Below are 10,000 nucleotides of genomic sequence, written 5' to 3'. Positions count from 1 at the left end.
GTCAAGGTCACGGAATGCCACCAGCTCAGGAGTGTTCTCTGGCTATACAACCCTCGGGCCTGAGCACTGCACTGCTGAGGGATTTTAAACATCATCATAATCTCAACATGAGCTGGTATGAGCTAAAAAATGCTTGGCAAAGATATCATTCTAAAACCTTCTGAATGCGTGCTTTGGACAATATGGTGAGGTAGTAGGGGGACAGGATGGGGTGGTGTTAGAAAAAGGAAAAAAAAGCAATTTGATTGGTCCCATCCTGTCAGAAGTCGGGGCGTAGCGTGTGTCCCAGATATTAGAGTCCCAGATATTAGAGTCCCAGATATTAGAACCATCTTCAAGATACAGTATAGCTACTAGCTACATTATTTATGTGATAGGTAAGTGCATTTATAAAAGCTAAATAAAATGAAATAAAATCTGCTTTTCTGCAAAAACATTATCACACTCCCATGGGCATACCATTCAAATAAATAAAGTAAATACTAAAGTCTAGCTGTACACTTATGTTCTACTCTATTCATGATTCATTCCACCCATGTTTCTGCAGTCAGACACATCAGGGTGGCTTGAACAGCGAAGGAGTAATCCAAAAATCCTTAAAAAAAAGCAGAAAGAAATACATTGTTAACAATCTAGTGCAGAAAAATGATCCGGTACTGCCGTCATCTCATTCTGTTCAGATTAGTGTCAGTCAATCATCTCATCGTGCTTTACAGCTAAACCAGTGACCGATTTATACTTAACTCCTATAGCGCCATTGCCGAAGATCATTGTCAATTGAAGCCTAATTTTGATACTGACGCTTAACGCCATTGCCGAAGATTAATGGCAATTGCGCTTTTATAGTGCATTCGATCGATCGAGCCATAATGCTACTTACGTTAGCCGGTTAGCTAGCTGTGTTGTTAGCACAGCAATGGATCGCCCATCTTAGATCGTCGTCGCCTTAATAATCCATTCTATCCATTTCTTTCAATCGCCTGTATCTCCTATTCCTTGTCCCAGATGGCATTTTGGTCAAAACAGCGTTTCTTTGACGGCACAGAGCCGGCGATGTGGAGCTCTCCAGTGCACCGGCATAGATCGATCATGTAAACAAAGCCTGTCTCGGCTCCGTCGAGCGTCCTAGGATAAGCTACTTCCGGTAGACTTGAACTGTGGCTTTTCAAAATAAGAGCTCAAATTTAAACAATGCTGGCGTGAATTAGATCCTAATTTTTCAATAAATGCTAGCGGAGTAAGAGTTAATTATATATATATGTATAGTAACAGCTGCAAATATTGCTGAAAAATATTGAGGTTATATCGCAGATATTTTTATGTTTAAAAAAAAAGAAAGAAAACAAAAACAAAAAAAACATTACAACCAGCACTGGCTCAGGATCAGAAAGATGTGATATTTGTTTGATGGTAATAAGTGGGTACATGACGTACGGTACAGTACAGTGTCTGCTCTCTCTCTCTCTGCCCCTATACAGTAGGTCGCTCAAGTCCTCCCTGAGGTCCTTTAGGAGAATTCTGGGTGTCTTTGGGGTCAGTGTACTGAGGCTGTGGAAGGATCTACCAAACGCATCCTCTTTCCGTCTTTTCCGTGTTGTGTTACTGTATGTATCTTAGGAAATCCACACAAAGCAAAAACAAACTACTCTTCCAACTGGATCCAGCATCGGACTCTGCTCTGTGCGAATGACATCTATAGTTATGTTATTGACTACACACACGCACGCACGCACGCGTGCACACACACACACACACACACACACACACACACACACACACACACACACACACACACACACACACACACACACACACACACACACACACACACACACACACACAGCCTCCTAGAGCAACGATATGTAACAAGTAGCGGTGACGTCACACAGTGTATATCATAGTGAACTCATGTGACCTACATACATACATACATATACACAGCGGGCTGCTCTCACACCCGAGGAATGAAAATAGGCCACAGAATGCATTTAGAATGGTTTCCATGGCAATGATGGGATTCAGTTTCCATGGCACTGACAGTATCATCAGCAGTACCGCCATCTGGACCTCAACATGTACTGGGCTCCCAATATGTATCCGTGGTAGAAAAAGTACTCACATGTTTTTACTTGGGTAAGTTTCAACACACAACTTAAAAGTCAGGATTTCAAAAGTACAAAGGTATTGGTATCAAAAGGCAAAATAAAGTACCTACCAAAAGTAGAAAGTACTCATTCTGCAAAATGTCTGCAGAAAGTGTTTAAATGTATAAACCTCTTCTGAAAATAAAAGATCTACAAGCTCACAATGTGTCGCGTCTTGACGCGTTGTGATTTTCAAATGGCCATTTTGTGATTTTCAAATGGCCGAAATGTATAGGCCTGAAGTGGTTATTGTATTTTTTGAGTGGTGCAACCACTCCAAGGAACAGCAATGTCTGTGTTAACCTATGTGACTATGTATGTGACTATGAGTACCAGTAGGGGGCAAAAGTGGCGCTGTTGTGCCAGAAACAGAGAGATAGTGCTGCACTGTTGCCTGCTAATGAGAGAGAGAGAGAGAGAGAGAGAGAGAGAGAGAGAGAGAGAGGGGTAGGGGGAGAGGGGAGTTGCACCACTCAGTTCACACGGGTGTGATTTTTTTAATAATAATACAAATCTACGAAGTAACTAGTAAGTACCATAATTTGGATCCGAGATGTAGTGTAGTAGAGGTAGATGAATTGGAAATTGGATATAGCCTACTCAAGTATACAGTACTTAAATAAAACAGAAAATCTACTGAATGTTAAAAGTTCGGGTTTTTTGATTGAGCTCAGGGAACCTAAAACAATTAGGACCAATTACAAAAACCTTTTTATGTCACAAACCATTTACGTAACAATGACATGATGAGTGGGGAGTGAGTCAGAGAGAGAGAGAGAGAGAGAGAGAGAGAGAGAGAGAGAGAGAGAGAGAGAGAGAGAGAGAGAGAGAGAGAGAGAGAGAGAGAGAGAGAGAGAGAGAGAGAGAGAGAGAGAGAGAGAGAGAAGCATGCTTGTGAGACAGAAGAATAGCAACAAGGAGAGAAAGAGAGACAGAGAGAGAGAGTCTAATAAAGAAGTGGTTCTCAACTCTTTTCAAATCAAGGTCCCCCAAATTGATGTACTTGGCTGCGCCATCTGACATGTCTTCATGCCAGGTCCATGCCCTTTCATTAAATATGAATTGTTTCAGTCTGGAAGGTTCTGAGCCAAAATGTAGTTCATTCACAAACTTTGGAGTACATCCTTAAGTTATGGCTAGCTAACTAACTTTCCAACAGACCATAATCTTACAGTTTTTCCACTATTGTTAACAGTAACACACATTTCTCAAAACAATAAACCCTGACACTCCATTCGCAAGCTGACACTTTGCCATCAAATCCCTCAACTGTTCACAAAATGCAACTTGTGCTTTCATTTTGTACACACAACCATATTTTCAAATGACACACACATACCATGCATTGAGTAGTTCACACAACTAAGCAATTTGCTGCACACTACCAAACATGTACAGCACGCTGAAGTGCACAATTGAAAACACAATCACAGAAATGGAACACACCATATCTGTATGAATGAGAATGAGCCATTTCCCCTGTTGTAAAATGACTCAGTGTAGGCCTACTTTTTTCACAGTCAACTGTCAAACATAAAACAGCACACAAATATGCACCCCACAAAGTTTTCTTTCTTTTTTTGCCCCTCCAATGCATGGCTTTCCGAAATTATGTCATAGGCCAGCCAAGTCTATGGACTTTGAATGTTTATTTAGGGTACACAGCTCGTAGAGAGTGAGACATGACTTTTAGTTGTATAATTTGTCTAGTTTTTGTTCTGAATTTTAGGCATCATAACTTCATTTTTATTTAGTTTTCCTCAGTGGAATTAAATGTCAATTTCACTATCTACGATAACAATTATTTCCATCATAGTGAAATCAACACCATACGGCGTGTCCTCCGGGGTGCAGTACCGTACCTTGACAGTGGAGGAGCCGTACAGCATGTCCTCCAGCGTGAAGTGGCAGCAGGCGTTCAGGTTGTCCTTACAGAAGTCCTGGATCAGCTGCAGGTTGTACAGGCGCTCTCCCAGGGACATGTTCTCCTTCAGGCACACATCTGCATGGGATGGGTGAGCAGAGGACCACGGTTATTAACCCTAACCCCAGGGACATGTTCTCATTCAGGCACACGTCTGCATGGGACAGGTGAGCAGAGGACCACGTTATTAACCCTAACCCCAGGGACATGTTCTCCTTCAGGCACACGTCTGCGTGAGCAGAGGACCTCAGTCATTGTTGGTCAGGAGACAAGAAGACCACAGCTTCATTTGTGCCGCAGCTGGCCGGCCGGAGCTGAGCTCAGGTACCTGCCTATTTGAGATTTTCGCTCCGGCAAAATCTCAAATGCACATACAATGCAATATGTTTTTATTTTAGGATGATTGTTATTAATGCAACTTTTACATTTTACCCTCAATGTCCCTTCCTGTAATGGAAAAGGACCGTGGATGAAACCAAGTCACGTTTGTAAAGTCGTTTGTAGGTCAGGTTGTACAGAGTCAGACATTTGCGGTCACACATACTGTACACCCCGACCAGTTGTCTAGAATCAATGGTTCTCAGGCCGTGATTCCCCCAAACTACAGGGCTGGGACACGATTAATTAGAGGCGTTGCAATGCTATAAGTTGTGTGAGCTTGTAAATGCTATTTTTGATTAAGTATAGCATTTAAACTGGTTAAAATATCTTATTTATGAACAACCAAAATCTGTAGAGTAACTAGTAGCTCCTGGGGACCCGTCAACTTCGTACAGGTAGATATTGATGTGGTTAAACCATATAGCTATAATATATCTAGAGGACGGACTGCCCCGCCCCCAGCAATTCATTTCAATGAATGTTGCTCACCATCGCTTGAAGCACCCGGGAGAGCGCTCTACTTCCGCATTGTTCTTCAATCTAGCACCAGTCTAGTCGCACTAGGGTTTCAAACGGTTACGGTACAAGCATGCGCAGTGGCGTTTTAATTGCAATCAGCTTATTTACTGATTGCTGAAGTAACAGCAGTACTGCTCACCATCGGATGTTTACATGTTTTTGCCTCTTCTCAAAAATGGGGTATATCACTTCCACCTCCCAACAAGGCCTCCTGGTGGCGCTATGGCCGATATGGTTGTTACTGGATGTCCTCTAAGGTATTAATGTGATTGTTGATTGGTAAATCACTGGTCTCTGTGCCGATGAGTGTTTTGTTGAACAACCGCTGCATGAGTGTGTGAGGCTGAGCCATGTGACATTCATCAAGTTAATGTCATCTAACATGGTTAGTATTGAACATGTCCTCTTTGGCCAAACAAATTAAATGAATAGATCACTCAGCATTCAGCCAACCCAACACAAATAATCAATCACATGCACACATTAGTAGTCAGAAACATGGGCAAACAAGCAGCCAACATGGAGACATTTGGAGTGAGAAAAAGAGAGAAGTCACTTTTGTTCTTTCTTTCTTCAGAGTTGAACAGACACATGGTAAATTGCATTTATGTAGCGCTTGTATGGTTTCCAGATGCACGCACACAGCGCGCACACACACACACACACACAAACACACACACACACACACACACACACACACGCCACCATGAAACCCTCACTCCCATCCAGCCACCCGTCTCTCAACCTCCTGGTCTGAGACAGACAGACACAGACACAGACACAGACAGACAGACAGACAGACAGACAGACAGACAGGCAGACAGACAGACAGACAGACAGACGTACCATCCAGCAGCAGTGTCTGTGGACAGTAGAAGTGCAGCAGGGCTGCCAGGGCCGAGCCGTCGCCGCTGTCCTTCAGCAGGTTGTCCACCGGGGGGATCCACGGAGCGGCCTGGGCAGACGTCTGCTCCTTCCTGTAGCGGGACTGGAGTGGAGGAACACACACAGCTTGTGAGCTATAGCAGCGGTGCCCAAACCTTTTCATGTCAAGGACCCCCAAACTGACACTCATTAGCCCCGCGGACCCCCATTAGAAAAGATATGCCAGGGACCCCCATAAGAGAAGATTTCATTTCAAGGACCCCCCCAGTTTGATATGACTCCCATTTAATGGCATTTCTATCTCTGAGAACGCAATTTATATTGTAAAATCAATGTTAATTGAACTCTGAGAGAGTTCAATTAATGGAACCAAATCCATTTGCAGTTGTACACTCTCAGAGTTACAGACCCATAAGGGTCTGCCAACCATTCCAGTTCGATCCCAAATGCACCACTGACTGACTGGTGTGTTTCCCAAACAGTGGGTGGGTTGTGCTTGTGAGTAAATACACCTTTATTTATTCTTCCCTATCCCTACACTTTGTTTTTAATTATTAGTATTTCAAAAGATTTCATCATTTCATAAAAAAGAAGTTAAAGGTATATTCAGTGATTTCACTTAATTCAAATATCACTTATTTTTTCTTATTTTTTGGATAATCCTCCCTACTATAAAGTGTGCTGACCATATAAGGAGTTCCTCCCTGTCCCCAGTTAACCCCTGGGGTCAAAAAACCCTAGTTTCGGTTTGGGCTTTGGGTGGCAAAGCCTTCATCCAATCAGGATGAGAGGGGCCTTCCTCCAATCATGATCGAGTGGGGCGGGCCTTGGTGCATGTGCTGTTGGTCTGTTGTACTTCCCACACTGTAGAGCGTGTGCATGTGCACATCTTGTTACCGGGTGGACCGCGTTTTTTTTCCAAATCACCCAAATCACTGAATGCTCCTTTAAGTAGTTTGTGTTCCGGCGGGGACACATGCAACTTCTCTTTTGGGTCTGGAGCTAAAACGTTTGGGAACCACATCATAATAATAATAATAATAATAAAGCTGCATCCATTGAGCTACAAAGGGATTGGAGCTCATCCTCACCATGCATTGTTTTATATGCAGCAAAGGCACACATGTTGTGGTGGTATAACTGAGTTATGGGCCCATGCAGGCCTCTATTATACGTTATATTGCAACATCAAGTCATTACATTCATAGTACATGCATGATTTATGTTTGCATTGAATGAGATGGAATTTCATATGAGTGGGGGAGGGGGGTGCTCAGTTGTTGATGTTTACAAATGGCTGAAAGAGAAAGATAGACCTACTACGGAAGAGAGTGATGAAGAAAGAGAAAGAGAGAGATAAAAGGAAGAACCAGATTGTTGATGAGTGACAATCAAGTTTGAAGGAGAGAGGAAGAGAGAGAGAGAGAGAGAGAGAGAGAGAGAGAGAGAGAGACAGACAATGCATGAGAATGATGGAGTGAGAGTCAGACAGAGGAAAACAAGAGGAGGATGAGGATATGGTCACCATGGATACGATGGACAGATGACAGAAACAGAATAGCGTAGCATTGGCTAGCTGACTTACAGGAACCAGCTTCATGTACCACTTGGTTGGAGACTGTAGCAGCAGCACAGCAACAACAACAACAACAACACAGGAAAACACAGCAGTTAGCTTGTTAGTTTAGAGATCGCTGCAGTGATCTCCAAGTCCAATCGTTACGTTGTTCTCGCGTAACGACTGGTCCGGGGCCCACCAGGGGGTCCAAATGGTAACTCTGAATTGATGATGGGACTGGTTGTACCACTCAAAAAAAGATTGGTGATAACTGAACTGAAACTAATACTGGAACCCCAATCTATATGCTGTAAAGTTCTCAGTGTTGATTTTTGAATGTACACTACACATGAGACCAGTACAAGGGTCCATTTGGTTCCATAAATACACTCTCAGAGTTACAGACCCGCAAAGTGTCCAATTGGCCTGGACGTTACTGATGAGCTCAGCAGTTGACACCCACACATCAGCCATCAGCAGAAGAACATGTGCGCGTGTGTGTATGTGTGTGTGTGTGTGTGTGTGTGTGTGTGTGTGTGAGCGTGCACACGTGCAAAATTCGTGCATGCATGCGTGCGTGTGTGCCTATATGCCTCAGTTCCATAAAAAAAAAACAGACCAATTAATTCCAGTTCATTTGATTAATTCCCTTCGGTAGAACATGGGCATTTTTAGAACACATTCTGCCATGTGGGTTCTGGCATATGGCCAACCAATGAAAAAGACTCTTTACGATGTGTTCGTCCAATGTGTGGGCACAGCATTATCTGACTGTGTGTGTGTGTGTGCGTGCGTGCGTGCGTGCGTGCGTGCGTGCGTGCGTGCGTGCGTGCGTGTGTGCGTGCGTGCGTGCGTGCGTGCGTGCGTGCGTGCGTGCGTGCGGCACGTGCTTCTCATTCATGCATGCGTTTGTCTATTTATGCCTTCATGAATTCTCTCGACAATATAATGTGACTCCAGTACAGTGAGGTCTAGTCACTGAATAGTATTCAGTGATTACATAATAACATCCGTCTCTCTGTATAATATGCCGTGGATCATCATTAACCCAATTTGGGCGGGAACCCCTTTTGGTGTTAGCATTATGTTATGCTTTAGCTATTGAAAAATAGCAGATCTACAAGCTCATAGCGCGCCACCGAGTGGCGCGCTACGAGCTTATAGGTCTGCTATTTTTGAAAAATCGAAGAACGACTGACATAGAAACATAGCTTTTTCAGAAAACTGTCAGGATGTAGAAGACATTTTTAGAATCTGATCTCAGGTCAGAATGGGTTAAAAAGCCACAATTCTCCGCTCCGCCAGCAGGCATCAAAGAGAAGGTGACAGGCGAGAGCTCACCTTCAAATGACTGCCTTCAAGATAGAACATCCCACTCTAAAAGTATCAAAGCCTGCAATTTCTTGCGTGAAAGAGGCTTCCGACCTGACTATACTTCACCTGCTGCATGGTGGTGACAGCTTTGTGACGAGGGCTAAAGTGAGAGAAACAACCTCTGGATAAACAAATAAAAAGCGGAACACAGAAAGATTTGACATTCTTATAAGGCCAGACTAATATCTATGCAGTGATATCACTGACTAATATCACTAACGTCATCGTTGAATAGTGTGTCCCAGACCAATCCAGCGATTTCTGTTCCAAAAAAAGATTTGTCTGGTTTTTGTCTGGCTAATATAGGGCTGCAACTATTGATTAACGATTATTCTAAAGAAATTATTTTATAACATTACAAATGACCGATTATGGGCCTGGGCCGTGGCTCAGCGGTCCAGGCACCTTGGCTGGTAATCCAGTCTGGCAGTGTACCGCGGGTTCGACTCCCGATCCCGACGGCCTTTACTGCATGTCTTCCCCCCATCTCTCTCCCCATTTCCTGTCAGCCTACTGTCTGTCCCTCCATAAAATATATATTTTTTTAAAACAAAAAACAAAACAAATGACCGATTTTGTTTTACAATCCGTTAAATCGATTCATTCAATTAACAGCTGCATCCCTGAGATGTGTGATGTGTGAATAAAAGGTGAAACACTCGCCCACCACCGTGGTTAAATTCCCTGCAGCCAGTGGTGTCTCCCGCTCCTTTGAACACAACTGTTGTGTTTGCAGATGTGAAGTTAGCGGGGGATCATGTCCTTGTTGCTGGCTGCGGTAGTGACTCTTATTGGTCGGTTGTTGGGGGGGGGGGCCTGTTGAGCGGGGATGGGGATAGGGGAAGAGAGAGCCAATTGGCTCTCCTCTTGAAAGCAATTGTCTGTCGAGTGGACTCTGTGTACGAGGGAGACGTGTGGTTGTCTACACCCTCCTCCACAGAACAACAATCGAGTTTGGCGGCAACAGGGACCACAGTACAGACCGGGTTGGCAATGGCTAAATTGGTGGAGAAAAGGGGGGAAACGGTTGTTTTTCTTATTAATGTTGACAGCTGGCTTTTGTGGTGAAAGTTCCAGTGGTAAGAGTTACAGTAGAGATGTATGGAGAGACAAAGGGAGAGAGCTAGGGCTGCACACGCACAAACAATAACACTTATTTTAGGCTAGAAGTTATGAATCTTTGTGTATTTACTCCGGGGAGGTCGACTGTGCAGT

General features: G+C 43.7%; 1 protein-coding gene across 1 annotated transcript in view; it reads right to left on the bottom strand.

Moving 5' to 3' along the window:
• Positions 1–10,000, bottom strand: part of camsap2a (calmodulin regulated spectrin-associated protein family, member 2a) — a 90,690-nt gene that overhangs the window by 33,193 nt on the left and 47,497 nt on the right. The window contains exons 5-7 of the mRNA XM_079506332.1: positions 7,439–7,471; positions 5,815–5,956; positions 4,007–4,146 (exon numbers count right to left, since the gene is read on the bottom strand). Coding sequence (XP_079362458.1) covers positions 4,007–4,146; positions 5,815–5,956; positions 7,439–7,471 — 315 coding nt within the window. The remainder of the gene's footprint in view (positions 1–4,006; positions 4,147–5,814; positions 5,957–7,438; positions 7,472–10,000) is intronic.

Source organism: Electrona antarctica (assembly GCF_951216825.1).
Source record: "Electrona antarctica genome assembly, chromosome: 7".
Classification (NCBI taxonomy): Eukaryota; Metazoa; Chordata; class Actinopteri; order Myctophiformes; family Myctophidae; genus Electrona; species Electrona antarctica.
Note: the sequence above shows the minus strand (reverse complement) of the source record. Positions and strands in the feature narration are given on the sequence as shown.